Genomic DNA, 18,091 nt, shown 5'->3' with positions numbered 1-18,091 from the left:
ATAAAAAAAAAATCCTCTATCTTTATTCAAATAAATGCCATTAATCGATGTTTCAGTTCTAGCATAGAACTTTCATCTGGATAAGCTTGTGCTTGTCCTGAAAGTACTATGCTAGAACTGAAATGTCGACTTGTGTATTTTATTTTATTTTTTTAAATCCTAGCATTGTTAGTAAGATAATTATCCATATATTTAAGTGTTAAGACCCACCCAGTGTTTAGACTGAACAGTAATGGGAGAAAGAAGCATCACATAAAACCAAGGCTCAGTGGCTTCCAGACCTGAAAACAGACCACTGCATGCTCCCAGAACAGGAACCAGTGACTATCACAATAGGAGATATCCAACAAAGGGTAGCTTACCATTTACCAAGTTACCAAGTTAGTTACCATTCGGACCTTACATGATCCATACCTATGAATGCCTAGCAACACAAATGAACAAACTACTAGCAATAGTCTCCCACCCTGACTGGCTAACAAAAGGCAGAACAAGACTGGTCATGAAGGACCCTCACAATGGAACAACACCATCTAACTGTCAACCAATCACCTGCTTCTAGAAAGCATAGATGGTCCTGTCAGGCATCAAAGCCTACAAGATTGATTAGCATATGAGTCAATACATGAACAGTCCTGAGGATTTGGAAACACCCCAGAGGCTTAAAACACGAGCTGCTGATAGACCAAGCGGTCACACAACATTCCAATACCAGACAGACCAATATGTGCAAACTCTCAGTTGAATAAAAGAATGTTTACAATACAGTGCCACACACACATACTGCAATGCCTGTCTCTATACAAAGTCCACAAGACACTAAAACGTCATCAAGTACAACACTAAAAGCCAATTCCAGGACAATTACACAGACAAAACAAAACATCAAATGCCAAGGTGATGTGCTTTCCCTGATGCTGTCCTGAATAGGCCTAAACTCCCTCAGCTAGATCACCATGAAGATATCATCAGCCACATCCTCTACATGAATGACCTCAAACTGTGTGCCAAAAGTGAGTGAGACATTGACTCACTGATTCACTTAACTGGGATATTGTAAGGATGCATACATTTGCACTACACCACTCATGTAATGCCACTACCTCCCCAAGTAAGCACCACGTACTACATCAGTGTGCTATGATCTGTGTGGAGCCAAATGACGGTGCTGGAAAAAAAGTGTTAACACTCTATTTAACCCCGTAAGGACACATGACATGTGTGACATGTCATGATTCCCTTTTATTCCAGAAGTTTGGTCCTTAAAGCGGCACTGTCATGCCGAACTTACCTTTCCTCAATCTCTTCCTCTTCTCCCCCTCTCTCAGGATCTGTTCTTCTTTTCTTCCTGTCTTCTTTAGTTTTCTTTAAAACCATAAGACAAAGTAGGGACTCTTTGTCTTATGGGATTCCTCCGCTTGACCAGCTCTGACCAGCGGAGGAGCAAAGTGTGCTTCATTTCCGCTGGTCAGAGCAATTTTCCCATGATCCCTAGCTTTCCTCCCTGTTCCCACAATGCTTCCTGTCAGTATTGCCGAACGTCCTGTCACTTAGACAGAACGCCGGCAAAACTGCCGAATTGCATCCTAACAGAATGAGCACTGTTTCTCCATTGGTGTTAGGATGCAATTCGGTACTTTGTTTGTATCGGAATTTCATTCTAATGAATGAAACTCCGATCCTATTCATTGCCGCGGCTGCATCTTGCAGCCGCTTAGTAGATAACTCCCTAATTCCCACGGTATCAGGGAGCTATCTACTAAAAGGCTGAAAGACCTAAATTGGTCTTTCAGCCAACTTTACTAATACTAAGTAAAGATTACTTAGTATTAGTAAATAATATGCCCCTACTCGCTATACCGCGAGTAGGGGCATGTCTAGTAAGCAGTGAGCAGCCTGTGGCTGCTCACTGTAAAAAACAAAAAACTAAAAAAAAAACTAATAAACACCCCCCTCCCCTGCGCGGGGGTTAAAGATTGGGGGGGGGGGGGGGGGGGGGAGGGAGGCTACTGTCTTCCCTCCTGGCCCCCACCCCTGCGCGGTGGGTGGGGGCCCTAATAAAACAATAAGGGGGGGGGACCTACTGTCCTCCCCCCCGGCCCCCACCCCTGAGCGGTGGGTGGGGGCCCTAATAAAACAATAAGGGGGGGGACCTATTGTCCTCCCCCCTGGCCCCCACCCATGCGCGGTGGGTGGGGGCCCTAATAAAACAATAAGGGGGGGGACCTACTGTCCTCCCCCCCCGGCCCCCACCCCTGAGCGGTGGGTGGGGGCCCTAATAAAACAATAAGGGGGGGGACCTATTGTCCTCCCCCCTGGCCCCCACCCATGCGCGGTGGGTGGGGGCCCTAATAAAACAATAAGGGGGGGGACCTACTGTCCTCCCCCCCCGGCCCCCACCCCTGAGCGGTGGGTGGGGGCCCTAATAAAACAATAAGGGGGGGACCTATTGTCCTCCCCCCCCTGGCCCCCACCCCTGCGCGGTGGGTGGGGGCCCTAATAAAAACAATAAGGGGGGGGGACCTACTGTCCTCCCCCCTAGCCCCCACCCCTGCGCGGTGGGTGGGGGCCCTAAATGAACCCCCCCCACCATCAAGGTGACTAGGGGTCCCAAGCCCCTAGTCACCCCCCACCCAAAACATTCTATCCCCTACCTACCCCCCTCACCCTAAAAATAGTGAGGGGGGAATAAAATAACTAACCTGTAAAAAAAAAAAAATTAAACTTGCCATTTGACGTCTTCTTTTTTCTAAATTCTTCTTACTTCAGCCCCCCAAAAGGCCAAATAAAAATACATAAACCCGTCGCACTTTAAAAAAAAACAAAAAAAAACCGAGCGCAAACAAAAATTAATCCATCTTCACCCATGGAGGGCACGCCGCGTACTGAGCTCCGCAGGGCGGGTCACGGCTTATAAAGCCTTGCCCCGCCCTGCAATTAGGCTTAGAACACAATGATTGGTTGGTTTAAGCCAATCAGAGTGCTCTGTGTCATTTTACACAGCGTGGGAAAATTCAAAAGAACTTTCCCACGCTGTGTAAAATGACAGATCACTGTGATTGGATGGTTTTCAAACCATCCAATCACACTGCTCTGTGTCATTTTACAAGCGTGGGAAAGTTCTTTGGAATTTTCCCACGCTGTGTAAAATGACACAGAGCACTCTGATTGGATGGATTTCAAACCATCCAATCATAGTGCTCTGTGTCATTTTACACAGCGTGGGAAAGTTCAATTTTCCCACGCTGTGTAAAATGACACAGAGCACTCTGATTGGCTTAAACCAACCAATCATTGTGTTCTAAGCCTAATTGCAGGGCGGGGCAAGGCTTTATAAGCCGTGACCCGCCCTGCGGAGCTCAGTACGCGGCGTGCCCTCCATGGGTGAAGATGGATTAATTTTTGTTTGCGCTCGGTTTTTTTTTGTTTTTTTTTTTTGTTTTTTTTTTACAGGTTAGTTATTTTATTCCCCCCTCACTATTTTTAGGGTGAGGGGGGTAGGTAGGGGATAGAATGTTTTGGGTGGGGGGTGACTAGGGGCTTGGGACCCCTAGTCACCTTGATGGGGGGGGTCATTTAGGGCCCCCACCCACCGCGCAAGGGTGGGGGCCAGGGGGGGAGGACAGTAGGTCTCCCCCCCCTTATTGTTTTATTAGGGCCCCCACCCACCGCTCAGGGGTGGGGGCCAGGGGGGGAGGACAGTAGGTCCCCCCCCCTTATTGTTTTATTAGGGCCCCCACCCACCGCGCAGGGGTGGGGGCCAGGGGGGGAGGACAGTAGGTCCCCCCCCTTATTGTTTTATTAGGGCCCCCACCCACCGCGCAGGGGTGGGGGCCAGGGGGGGAGGACAGTAGGTCCCCCCCCCTTGTTTTATTAGGGCCCCCACCCACCGCTCAGGGGGGGAGGACAGTCAGTCCCCCCCCCCCTTATTGTTTTATTAGGGCCCCCACCCACCGCGCAGGGGTGGGGGCCGGGGGGGAGGACAATAGGTCCCCCCCCCCTTATTGTTTTATTAGGGCCCCCACCCACCGCTCAGGGGTGGGGGCCGGGGGGGAGGACAGAAGGTCCCCCCCTTATTGTTTTATTAGGGCCCCCACCCACCGCGCAGGGGTGGGGGCCGGGGGGGGGGGGGGGACAGTAGGTCCCCCCCTTATTACCATTTTTTTTTTTTTACAGTGAGCAGCCACAGGCTGCTCACTGTTTAGTGGACATGCCCCTACTCGCGGTATAGCGAGTAGGGGTATTGGGGAGATTTTAATCTCCCTTGTGCTATTATGGGGGTCATAGAGTGAGGGGGGGACATGGGGGGCTTAGGAAGTGGCGAGGAGCACTGCTCCCTGCCGCTTCTATAGTTACATATTACAAGGAGGGAGCTGCACGCCGGTAGCTCCCTCCTTGTAATAAACTGAACGAACAAACTAACACTGATACACAGTGTTAGTTTGTTCATCTGATTTTTTCTATTCATTCATTCGTCTGTCTGATGAATGAATGAATAGGTGAAATTCCCGTTCGCATGTCCAGGTGTTTCACTGGGCATGTGCGGGAATCTCACAGTCTGTCTAGTGTGGGTAGATGACGTGTCCCACAGGGACTTCACCTACCCACACAAAGATGGCGGCGCCCTGAATAAAGATCGGGGCAGAAGATAAAGAATTAAAAAGAGGTAATGTGGGGGGATTAGGGGCATTTGGGGGTGACTAGGGGGTCGATTGGATGTAGTGGAGGCAGGGGGGTTTAAAAAAAAAACGGGATTCGGCATGACAGTGCCGCTTTAAGGGGTTAAGAGGGTCATGGGGGGGGGGAGGGGGGGAGGGATTGGAGCTAAATAGTATTTTTAACTCTAAGGTCAGGAATACGTGTTTGTGTTCCTGACCCTATAATGTTACTTAATGTTAAAGATCTTTTTTTTATTTTTGTGATGTTACAAGACTTACAGAATTTCCATATATTGTACCAATTTAAATTAAACACCTGAAACTTTATTGAGAGTCACAGTAATAAACTATATTGTATCATCCTTAGGCCTGCACAGACCTTCTGTCTCACCAGAAGCAACTAACAGTAGGATTTCCCCCAGAGCCTCGGGAGAAGACCATAACTGCGTGAGTTTTTAACCTTTTTTTATGTGTCACAGTTTGTCCTGAAGAAAACATATTGCTTGTGACTGTAAAAACATGGATCATATAATTCAAATTAATTTATTTAAGGCGTGTGAGTATCAGAACTTATTCTATAATAAAATACAATCTCTTCTTTTTGTATTATAGTACATAGAATTTACAATTTAGATGAAATCTAGACCTGTTTTGACCTCCTATTCATGCTGCATTTATGAGTGCCCTTATATCCTTTGGTATTTATTAAGCCATAATGTTACATACTCACGATATGATATATAAGGTTTTTTGTTTTATAAATATTTGAATGTTTCCGTGTCTTATAACTAAACATCCATTCAACATCTACATACTTATTTAAATCTGTGATAAAGTAACCGTCCCCTAACAATGTCTTTGTTAGAATATACTGCTAAATGTAAGTAGAATATGTAAAAAGACAGATGTAGTGGCGTTCACTGCATTTTTCAGAGACATTAAAGCACCAATACAACTTTATCTTTTGTTTTGGAGTATTCATACTATTTAGGAATCATATCACTTTGTTTATTAAGTCCTAGCCACACACCCCCTCCCTGTGACATACACATTTACCAGTGCTTTATTTCCTACTGTTAATCCTCCCACAGGGGGATGCTGCAGGCTCTCGCAGTCAGTCCGTTATCAGATCACAAATTAAGAACATGTAAATGAAAAATTAGATTTTTTTAAATTTATTTTTTTAAATTCTTTATTTTTGGAGTGCATGAAATTATAACGAGGGCTCGTCATGCCGCAACAGCATTGACAAGTATATAACCAGACATATGTTAACAGTTGGTCAGCATGTGAAAAGATCAACACAATTTTTATATAACAACATAAACAGATTTAGCGTTCCTGTCTAACCGATCAATGCATAACATGCTTGTTGGCAGGAACTTTTCTAGAAATGCTGGGTGAAAGATTGCGGTATAATAGAGAGTGAGTGCTTACTACGGAAAAGGTAGGTTAGTTAGTGTGAGATGCCTCTCTACGTATAATACCTATTGAGAAATACTAAAATAATAAAAAATAGTAAAATAATAGAAAATTAAACAAGCTTACATCTAAGCCAGTTAGGTACACAAAATGCTATGATGTAGATCTCTTCTTAACACTAACTTTTTTTATTATATATATATTTTTTTATCTTGGCAGTGATGTAACGTCACTGCCTTCTCCTGCCAAAGAATGCAATGAGGTCTTAATCATCAGCCTTGGGCGCCACTAACATTTTCATTTTGTTTGAATACATTGGGAAACAAAAAGGAAGAAAAAATATTTCATCCCAACCAAATTATGTTCATTTGTTATGTTTGTATCAGAATTTAATTTGGACGAATAAAACCAATGCGGGCTGCAGTTGCCTCTTGCAGCCATTTCGTAGAGAACTCCCTTAATTGGCACCCTGGTGCAATTGCCATAGTTAAGGGTACCAAATTAGGAAGCTCTTTAGTAAACAGCTCCTTTTTGGTACGGCTCTGACATTCCTGCAAGGGTTAGGGAGCTATCTACTAAGAGGACAAATGCTCTACCTCTCAACAAAACAAATAGTTGGTAGGATAAATGTGCTTAACTTAGTACAGTGTAGATCGCTTCCCTAGAGGCTTTCCCCACTCACGCCTCTGTAGTATCAGATGGATAATATAAAGATAGGGATACAGCTGGGTGCTAAAACATAAGAAACAAACAGCACATAGTGATGTACATTATACAATGTGACACACAGCAGTATTAGATTGCACTCACAAGATAAAGATTAGGTAAGCGCCTTAAAGCCCACACTTGGGCTACACTGGTCCGCTCTCCATATTAGGAAATAATGGATACATGGCAGGCACAGGTACTTCATGATACAGAGTCAGGGATTAGATGCAAATATGTATTTATTAGGAATGCAAGCCGACCAAATTGAGTAAGAACATCAGAGAATGTACCGAATGAGAACCTATGGGGAGAGCTGGTCCCTTTACCAAGAATGAGATCGGCATAGAATCTGGTCACACCTGGAGCACACTCCAATCAACAACACTGGATAAGTGTATTTAATGGGACTTAGGGAGGGTTGGGATTATGCATATTTTTATGTACTGCTGTTTACTTGTATCTCTGAGGAAGTCCACTGTGATGGATGAAACGCGTTAGATATTTTATACTTTTATTATATTTTTAATCAGACAGTTTAACCTCCCTTAAATTAATATGTCCACACGACCACCAATGGGTGAGGTGAAGCATGGGGAAATTTAGGAATGCTCCCTGCCGCTTCTTTTTTTAAAATATTACAACGAGGGAGTTGCAAGCCAGTTCTTGTAACTAAAATGAAAAAAAACGAATTGTACAGAAATTTCGTCAAGAGTGGTCTGTTTTTTGTTTCATTCAGTTTAATTTGTATTTGTTCATTTGTTTTTGAAACGAATGGACTAAGAACCCAATTCTACTACCAGTAGAAAGGAAACAAAAAATCTCGTGAGACAACGGAGCAAAGACAGGGTGTAAAGGTGAGCATTGTAGGAAAATGTTCTATGACAAAGGAAGTGGAGCTTGATTAAGCTCAATCATTTTGTCACATTTGTGAAGTGTAAGAAAAATACAGAAGATCAAGTATCCTTTTGTCTTACGTTTTGAAGAGAAATAGATCAGAAAATAACAGATTGGGAAAGAGGAAGAAAAGATTAAACAAAAGGAGAGAGGTATGTTTTAGATGGTAGAGCGACTTTCTTTACAGATCGTATTTGTTGTAAGAAAATATGAATTAGTGGGTGCTTAACCCCTTAAGGACCAAACTTCTGGAATAAAAGGGAATCGTGACATGTCAGACATGTCATGTGTCCTTAAGGGGTTAAAGGACCACTCTAGGCACCCAGACCACTTCAGCTTAATGAAGTGGTCTGGGTGCCAGGTCCAGCTAGCTTTTACCCTTTTTTTTTTTATAAACATAGCAGTTTCAGAGAAACTGCTATGTTTATTCTGAGGGTTAAGCCAGCCTCCAGAGCCTCTAGTGGCTGTCTCACTGACAGCCGCTAGAGGCGCTTGCGTGCTTCTCACTGTGAAAATCACAGTGAGAGCACGCAAGCGTCCATAGGAAAGCATTATGAATGCTTTCCTATGTGACCGGCTGAATGCGAGCGCGGCTCCTGCCGCGCATGCGCATTCAGCCGATGACGTCGCGAGGAAGAAGAGGAGGAGGAGTAGAGCTCCCCGCCCGGCGCTGGAGAAAGAGGTAAGTTTAACCCCTTCCTCCCCCACGAGCCCGGCGGGAGTGGGTCCCTGAGGGTGGGGGCACCCTCAGGGCACTCTAGTGCCAGGAAAACGAGTATGTTTTCCTGGCACTAGAGTGGTCCTTTAATCTCAATAATATTAGGAAAAGATTTTAAGAGTCATGGCTGTGTAACATTTTCAACCTAAAATAACCCAACATACGTCTCTTCTTTGTGAACTTTACATATTTTTTGTACTTACTAATTATGTGTATTCCATTAGGCCCCTCCCGTATGAGAAACTCATATATTTAATTGATGAAGCCAGTGAGAAAAACCTGAGCACGTCCATTCTTACTCAGGTAAGTAAACTGGGCACCCATGGCTGTTCTTTACAGTAAGTCCAATAGTTGTGATTCCTTGACAAAAAAATGTGGTTTGGATTCAAATTTGGAAAAAGAGAATATTCAGTTATATAATAGTTAAAATGTGGGAAAACTGCTTTTTGAGCCAAGGAAATATCTGACTACCACTTTGGGGAAAAAAAGGATTTTCTTTTTTTTTTTGTGGCACAATTGGAAATGTCTTTAAATCACATTGGGTACTTCCCTTCTGTTGGATTAAGAGTAGAGAAACATCTGGGGAGGTTGTTACTGATTGAGTTATTTCAGCCAATATTACTATTTAACAAAGTAAAATCTTCACACGGCAAACAAATACCATTTACTGCAACTATTTTGAAAGCGAGTTTGGCACCTGAAATTACGTTTTATCTACAGATTATTATATACATATTTACATTCCATCAAACTCCATCAAAAAACTTTCCAAACTGCAGTACTGAGTTTGCCCAGGATTGCATGTCACCCTAGCACTTTGAGAATTAAACAGTATAGAAAGGCACTAGCCGTTAAACACTCTACAGAAAGTGTAATGCCGTGTGCAGGTAGAACTTCAAAATGCTGCAATGGACTGGCTAAAAGATTTATAGGGGGAAAGATCAAGTGCAAGTTCCTCTTCCCACCTAGATCTGCAGGCACATCTGTAAAGACAGACGTTAATCGCAGTTAAATTAAAAAGGGTATTGCTCCCCAATCTTACTTTTTATTGTGCTAGCCACATGTGTGGCATAAACTATGCAAAAATAACCTTCCAAACTGATTTCAAAATCTATAAATATACACACTTTTTATGACCAGAATAGTTGAAGTACCTTCCTGCTAAAGTAACAAAAGGCTGAGTTTGTGAGAAATGTTATGTGAAGGATATAAATGTACCTGAGTTGGTTAAATTAATTATTTTATCAATGCTGTATTACTTTAGTAGATTGTCGGATATAAATGAGTGTGCCAGGGAAGGATGTAATTCTAATAAACATATCTACATTAAAATGACGGTTGCATGCAGCCGAGCACAAGAGAGGGTATAATGAAATTACCTGCATATTTTTTCCTATTTTGCACTTATATTTCTATTCTACATTTCTTTCCCTGCCATGCCACTTACCTTACCCTACATTTTCAAAGCAATACAGTTCACCAAAAGCAGTGCCATACAAGCAAGGTTCTTCCTGCTTATGTGATACTACCAAACACCAAAGTAGATTTATCCTGTGAGTTGGTGTACTTTAACATTCCAGTGTTGGCTTAGTTTGGTCACCTCCCTACCCTCCACCAAAATCATTCCTCCCATGAAATACAAGTAGCTCTGAGGAATCTACTGATGCTTCACAAAACACCATTTTACAACAGTGTACTGCACTGAATGCCCGTAATATGCCAGACTTAAAGTGGCATAAATTTACAGTTTGGAAGTTTTCAAAATTCCACTTTTCACCATCCCTCCTTTTTTTCGCCACAATAACACAATATTTCCTTGCATTACACTAGCAGAATTATTCACTAAACTGAGAATTCAAAGTAAATTGTAAGTTAGTTTCAAATTTGGGATGTTACGTGGCAGGAATGTTTTTCTTAAAGCAAAGAGGCAATATCTGGATATCATATGTTGCCATGTCAACCAATCAACCAATTCCTGTTCTGTTGCCCACAGGAAATAATGGTGTACCTGGCCATGTACATGAGGACACAGCCTTCACTGTTTTCTGAGATGTTCCGCTTGCGTATTGGACTTATCATCCAGGTCATGACGACAGAGCTCTCCCATTCACTGCGCTGCTCTGGTAGGGGACTTCAGATCATATTTTCCATATGCTGACACACGCTAATCTAAATGAAAACTTCTTATTTCAGTCTCTATAGTGTATCGGCTAATCTATTTCTTTGAAAAGGCTCTTTGTAGCTGTATACTAATTGCATTGTACTTTACTATTTTGTTTTCTTTCTATGTGAGAAAATGCTGCATTTGTAGACGTTAATATAATGAAAACTAAATGTATTTAATGTGTGCTATTATGTGACAGGCCCAACAGCAGAAATGCTAGATAGGCTTTTGAGTGTCAGTTTTCAAGAGGAAAACCGTGAAATTGAGATAACAAAGCCGGTGTAAGGCAGATTTTAATAAAGAGTGCATCTTTAGTTAAAGGAACATTATAGGTTCAGGAACAAAAACATGTATTTCTGACCCTATAGTGTTAAAATTAATATTTAACCCCCCTAATCCCCATAAATATTACCTTTATTCCAGTCTGGTGGTGCTGGCTCTGAGCCTAATCTGCCTCCTTAGCTGACCTCTTTAGAAGTGATAATCTGAGCCAATCACAATGCATTCCCGTAGAAAAGCATTGGATTCGCTGAGATTGCCACGGAGGTGGGCAAGGGGCGGAGTCAAACACCACCCTTGCCAATCAGCATCTTCCCATAGAAGTGCATTGATGGGAATCAATGCATGTCTATGAGAAAAGTTCAGTGTCTCCGTGCAGAGGGTGGAGACACTGAATGTGTGCAGCACTGCCCCAGAAAGCACCTCTAGTAGATATCTGAGGAGTGGCCAGTGGAGATGTCCATGGGCAGCAATGTAAAACACTGCCTTTTCACTGAAAAAAAAAAAAAGTGTTTACTGCAAAAAGCCTGCAGAGACTGATTTGTACTCACCAGAACACATACATTAAGCTGTAGTTCTTAAGGTGACTATAGTATCACTTTAAATACAAAGTAATAGAAAAAACTACAACTTTCCAACTGCAGATAAGTTATTACTATCACAATTAATAATGGTTTCATAAATTATAATAAAATATTGTCCCGCCATATTTGGCAGTTTTGCTAGTAAAATAGTCTCTCATCCCCCTATTTTTCTACCATAGCTGAAGAAGCCACAGAAAGTCTTATGAATCTAAGCCCATCTGACATGAAGAGTCTACTTCTCCACATCCTGAGCGGGAAGGAATTTGGTGTGGAGAGAAGTGGTAAGTTAACATTTTCCAGAAAATGGTGTTTGAAAGAATGGTATCCTTGGGCTAGGCATTGGGGTTACAGAATTATGTTTTTTAGAACGTGACCTCTTCCGTTTTACCCCTGTTTACCAATATAATTGCTCTTTGTCTTTATCATTCTTGCCTCAGTTCGACCCGTGGATTCCAATCCTTCTATTTCCATCCATGGATTGGAAGGTGTGGGGGCCACAAAGAGCGAGAGAGCTGGCATCACACGACTGAAAAGTGAGATAAAACTGGTAAGTAAAAGAGAGATATTATATATATATATATATATATATATATAATATCTTCAAAAGCATGGTAGATTCTTTACACATTTCCTTAACGATCTGTGTGTCCTTGATGTGTTTGTGTCAGTTGAGCCATTGGAGAAGAATGTTTTGCAATGTGTCCATCACTCATAAGTGTGCTTTTGATCTCCAGTCACCTATCACCCTGAATATTTTCTATATTTTCATCCGGAAGCTGAAGAAAACAATTGTATGCATATAATGTTAATCATACCTTATGCATAGGGAACTCTTAAAGAGCAGAGGTTAAAGTTGGGACTACTTTGCCTCTGTATTTCTCCTCCACATGGCCCTCTTTTATCCCTACAGCCAATATGGCCTTGCCCGCGTTGGACAAGTTCAGGTAAGTAAATCTCAACTTTACCTGCTCCCTAACCCCACCTGCCCGGCCATCTGACCTCCAGTGGCAGTGTAACCATTGTTCGACTTTGCTAACTTGGTACTCAAACAGCGGCAGTGTCACTCTAGGGAGACTCTCTCGCTCTCCCAGTAGCAATTCACAGCAGTAATTCGTCTTCCACCCACATGGTGGAGAAATCCCCTAAAAAAAATTCAAGGAGTAAGACATAAAATTTAAAAATAAACACTGGTAAGTAGAAGAGCACACATCCACGCTACAAAAAGAGCAGCATAACATGTTTCATACCACGAGGGTACTACTCATAGATTTGTGATTATTTTGGAATATAGCAATAAATTATATTTTATTAATTAAAATATTATCTACAATTACAACTGCTGGATTGAACTTCTGTGTACACGTTTGTAGTGCATACCTGTACTATGCATTTGCCCTTAACCTCTACAGGCTTTAATCCTTACATCACACTGTTATGCACACCTAAAACAAATCTGAGGAGCATTCTTTTCATTTGTTGAGCTAATAAGTAGCTTTGTTTCCAGACATTGTGCAGCTTTGTTTCATATATATCCCATTGTAATGGTCGGTCTTGTCTACATTTCAAAGTTCTGCAAAAATTCCATCAGAACTTCATTTCATGTCTACATAATGTAAATAAACAAATATCTTCTGTGTTTATCAAAGTTAGATAATTGGTAGCTTTCAGTTATCAAATTGGAAAGAGCAGTACTATCCTTTATTTCTGTCTCTAGGCTATAAGCAATTTGTGAGATCCAGGTGTTCTTGATCCATTTTGGTGTGTACAATGTATACAAGCCTCTGGACCAGATACTGAATAGCCTTCGGTTTTCTTTGAGGGTTCCCAAGCACAGTGTTAAATACAAAAGAAGAAAAATGCTTTAGATGTTAAAGATCCAGTATATGATGCCTATTACATTGCATATTAACTATATTAACCATTATACTTTTTTAATATAGCATACAGACAGTTTTTTATTTGTGTATTGCTTTCATATTTCCACTGATATCCCTTCTTCAAATCCTTATTAAACTCCTTAAGGAATCAACTTGCTGAGGGTAACGCTCTTCTCATAATGCATTGAGTATGCATAACTACCCATACACTTCATAATGCAAGTTAAACTGATTTGCATTGTTTGCCAGGCTATGCCTTGTCAGACTTCCATATTTATGTGTGTGTGACAATTCCCTTTATTTCTGAAATTACCTCTATATGAATACATACATATAATGATGGGGTGAATGCTGATAACCACTAGACTGGACATGAAGACCTAGGTACAGGCTGAAACACTATCTAGTCAGTTGTCGTGATAACAGATTGTTGAAGTAACTGTTCTGAGTCGTTTTATATCTATGCCATTGGAATTGTGGTAAAGTCTACATACATAGTTACTTGATAGTTAAAAAAATAAATAAAAAAGGCTTCCGATTTGTACAGTAGAATGCTGAAATGTAGCTTTTCTGTCTCCATAATGCCTGTCCGAATATTGTTTTTCCCAAAAAGAATCCAGATGTGGTTTAACAAAAATCTATCTAATTTGATAAAACCTTGGTTGAACACTACTACATTTTGTACTATAAAGGTGGCAACTTCCCGAGCCCTAAATGATGGGTTAGTAACTCCTCAGTCCATATTGCTGATCAGAAGTGGTATTTTATTTAGCCAAAAGTCTGACCAATTGTTTTTTTTTGCACTGGTAATGTACAGATGAAGCCATTTTATGGACAGTCTGAAAATGTATACGAGTATAACCCAGTTTGTATTTCTTTTACACTTAATGAGAGGATATCACCCCACAATTTCTACTGTGCATCTGCATGTTAGAAGTTCACCGATCCCTAAGATGTTATTTGTCAGGAATGCAAAATAAATTTCAAAATTTAAGTCAAAGTAACTGATTTGGAAAAATGTCAGCTTTTATTTCAATTTGATTATTTTGGCCCAACTCGTGAAACTTTCTTTGAATTCATTTTTGAAAATCCCAACAATTCATCATGTAGTTAATAACTCTGTAAATCAGGGCTCAAAATTTCCCCTCACTGCTAGTCTTTGGTGAGTGAAAATTTATCACTTGAAGGTAGTCCTTCACCTCTGGCTTGTCTGGTAGGGCAGGACTATTAAAAGGATCCTATTAAAAGGATCCTATTGTGCCAGCAAAACAAAGCCGTTTTCCTGGCCTGATAGGGTTAAAAGGTCCCCCTCCCTTAGGACTGAAGGGGTTAAAACCCCTTCAGCCACTTACCTGAATCCAGCGCCGATGTCCCTCGGCACTGAGTCAGGCTCCGCGCACGCACATTAGACCTCCCCAAAGGAAAGCATTATTCAATGCTTTCCTATGGGGAAAATCTAATGCTGGAGGTCCGTGAGGATAACGCGCTAAAAGTCCTTTAGGATTCCAGAAGTTCCCCCAGTGGCTGTCTGGCAGACAGCCACAGAGGGCAAACTTAGTGCTGCAATGTAAACATTGCAGCTCTCTGGAACTGCCATGTTTAACATTGCAGCACTGGGTGCAAAAGGGTCACAGCACCCAGACTACTTCAGTGAGCTGAAATTGTCTGTGTGCCTACAGTGTCCCTTTAAATGTTATACCTGGTACCTAAAACGTTTTTTTTGTGTCGATTTTAGATTTTATTTTTTTATTTTTTAATACTTTCTTTTTTTACAATGCACAATTGTTTTTGTTTCCACTGAGGATATCACTATGAAATGTACAAATCTTTTCATGTTGTGATGCTCATATTGAACAGGATACTTGTCACCTCCTGTTCCTAAATGTGCGTAACTTGTTTTGTCATTATTTGTCTTTTACCACCTGTACAACTTCTTCTTAAAAAATATTAAAGTGAATATCAATGAATCACACGTGTGATGACTTGAATGCTTGCTACCTCATCATATGGCTTTAACTCTCTCTTAACAGCTGGATAAACGTAGGATGTCTCTGGCTCCTGAGTGCCAGGTGAACTGATGAGCTACATTATATTTAATCACTGCTAAGTATGCACATGGCGTTTATAGTCACTGCATGGGCTGTTCACTGTGGGTGAATCGCTTAATTGTGATCTTACAAAAATATAGTGCCGTTTAAAGTAGATTGCACAATAATAATTATGCCAATTAATGGGTCTGGTGTATCACTTTCAAACTGGATAATTAGGTTTTTGTTAAGCACCTATTTGTGCACGTAAAAGAATGGCGGAGAGTATATTAATTCACAGTAAGAAAATCACTTCAATATGGTTGTCTCCTATGCTATAAGAATAAGGAAAAGTGGGATTTGACCTGGTATGTTGTCACTGGTAGCCTAAGTGCTGGAAGTTCTTGAGAGCTGATTAAATGAATTAAACAGATTGTTAACAGCTCTCTCTTAGAGCTTTATGTGCAAGTTACATTCACTTGAAAGGTTCTCCTGTTGTGAAATTCTTGGTCAATCAAACCTCATGTAAAGTTCTACCTCTAGAACAGTTAAGTGGGTGCCTAATAAAGTTGTCATTATTCTTGGTCAGACTTTTTCTATGCTTTCAATGATGATTATGTTAGCACTTAAGAAACTAAAGTATTGATAGTAAAAAAAGTCTGACTTTAGTTTGAGATGTCTTCCCACAATGCTGGTCATTTTTCCACTAGAGTAGTAAATGCATACCAGGTACTGTACCAGTTCAGTCTTTCCGATATAAATATTTTGTTTCATTTATATAGTAATAATGCAGTTATAATCTTGCAGACTCACTCGGATCAGCTTTTAACACCTAATTATCGAAGCAGAGAAATCATATATTGCTTTAAATGTGACTAATATGATGTTCGGGGGATGCTACCATCCATGGCTTAGCTAAGCATAATCAGCTGCCAATAGTTTAACTCACATTTTGTGTTAATCATTAACTAATTATGAGTAGAATCTGAACTATTAGCTGTTTCTGTGCTAATTTGGATATCTTTTATGTTTTCTACATAGGATGTGGATCCTTTCTCCATGACGTCACTGGTAATATTATTTTTAGATAATAAATGCTCTTCTCTTTACTAAATGGAAAGTTGGATATTTTTCTTTGTGTAGGTTGACAGATACAAGGGAAACAGAAACGTCATACCCAACCCTTAATTAGAGCAAGGCGGTTCTGCTTCTGATAGTTTAAAGCCAAATATTACTGTAGCTGTCTGCCCTCTTCCTGTTGTAATAATAAATTACTTGAAGTTGTACTTCAAATACATTCTCATTAAGTAAATCCCATTTAAGTTTGGATAACACTTTAAGCTAAGGCAGACCAATGGACTATGTGAGTCATAAGCAGCCTACTGTGCTGGAATTGGTTGGTGTGTGTGTGTTTTTTTTTGTTTTTTTCCTGCAACTCTTTGCAACCTTTTTGTATTATATATTTTATAGGTTTTATTATATATTTGAGCAGAAAGCAATCATATGGGAGGTATGGAACATTGAAGTATGTTTCTTCTGCAACCTCTATGTTCGTCACACCATGATATTAATTATGAATACTTTTCCACAAAACATGGACATGCGCAGTTCTGCTCTCACTCAAGGAAGCCAAGGCCAGAATAAAATCTTGGTTTTTTTTTTTCTCATTATTTGTCTTAAACAACTTATTAAAATCTTTATGGAGATGTTAAAGGAATTCACTATGCACCTAAACAAATTTAATTTGACTACTTAATTTCCAGAATAGAGTATAAATGTTGTTTTACTTTCATGTATTTTTGCAGAATGAAATTTAGTCCTTAAATCCTCACTCACCCTCATTTATAATCTAGTTGTGATTACCAGCCTGTAGAGGAGCATATTTCTCTAAACCAGTCATATCCTTATTGACTTTAGCTCTCTTAAAAGAGCTTATATTTTAATCTATACATTGTGCTAGCAGTTTTGTCAGCAAATGCATACATTTGCTCCTAATCCGATATAAAATAGTTTTATTCTCCTCTCTGTCTCTCATTTCCTCGGCAGACACTCAATGCCGCGGAATTGAGAGCAGAGGAGACCACACGCAGGCTGTCCCTCTGCACTCCACCCATAGCAACCACAGCGCATGCACTTCAGCTAGAAGATAGGTCCTTAGACCCTGTTACTGGGCTCCTTGAAAGATATACGGTTAGACAATGCTGCAAAAGGAACTGACTAAATTCTTTATTTTTGAACTGGACCTATATTTCAACAACTCTAAATTAAAGGAACAATATAGGCATCAAATCAACTTTAGCTTAATGAAGCAGTTTTGGAGTATACATCATGCCTCTTAAGTCTCTTTGCTCAATTCTCTGCCATTTAAGAGTTAAATCACTTTGTTTATGCAGCCCTAGACACACCTCCCTGCATGTAACTTACACAGCCTTGATAAAAACACTTTCTTATGAAGAGAGTGCTAATGTTCAAAGTTCCTGTATTGCACAGTCTGTTTAATTTAGAAGTTCTTATCTCTTGCACTATAGTTCAATTTACAAAGAAGCAAGTTAATATCTGATTGAAAAGGAAAACATTTTCTTTCATGTAGTCACAGCCAGGGTTGGTGTGGCTAGGACTACATAAACATAAACAAAAGTGATTTAACTCCTAAATAGCAGATAATTGAGCAGTGTGACTACAGAGGCATGATCTATAAAGCAAAACTACTTCATTAGGCTAAAGTTTTTATGTTTTGATGCCAATAGTGTCCCTTTAAAC

General features: G+C 40.6%; 1 protein-coding gene across 4 annotated transcripts in view; it reads left to right on the top strand.

The window, feature by feature from the left end:
• Positions 1 to 18,091, top strand: part of PHKA1 (phosphorylase kinase regulatory subunit alpha 1) — a 65,082-nt gene that overhangs the window by 35,769 nt on the left and 11,222 nt on the right. For 2 of the 4 annotated variants that reach the window (XM_063432246.1, XM_063432249.1), the window contains 7 exons: positions 5,026 to 5,105; positions 8,625 to 8,703; positions 10,394 to 10,523; positions 11,607 to 11,708; positions 11,865 to 11,974; positions 15,335 to 15,373; positions 16,373 to 16,402. In XM_063432246.1, coding sequence (XP_063288316.1) covers positions 5,026 to 5,105; positions 8,625 to 8,703; positions 10,394 to 10,523; positions 11,607 to 11,708; positions 11,865 to 11,974; positions 15,335 to 15,373; positions 16,373 to 16,402 — 570 coding nt within the window. The remainder of the gene's footprint in view (positions 1 to 5,025; positions 5,106 to 8,624; positions 8,704 to 10,393; positions 10,524 to 11,606; positions 11,709 to 11,864; positions 11,975 to 15,334; positions 15,374 to 16,372; positions 16,403 to 18,091) is intronic. The other 2 variants (XM_063432250.1, XM_063432248.1) reach the window with 1 other exon arrangement.

This window comes from Pelobates fuscus, chromosome 9, assembly GCF_036172605.1.
Source record: "Pelobates fuscus isolate aPelFus1 chromosome 9, aPelFus1.pri, whole genome shotgun sequence".
In the NCBI taxonomy this organism is placed as follows: domain Eukaryota; kingdom Metazoa; phylum Chordata; class Amphibia; order Anura; family Pelobatidae; genus Pelobates; species Pelobates fuscus.
Note: the sequence above shows the minus strand (reverse complement) of the source record. Positions and strands in the feature narration are given on the sequence as shown.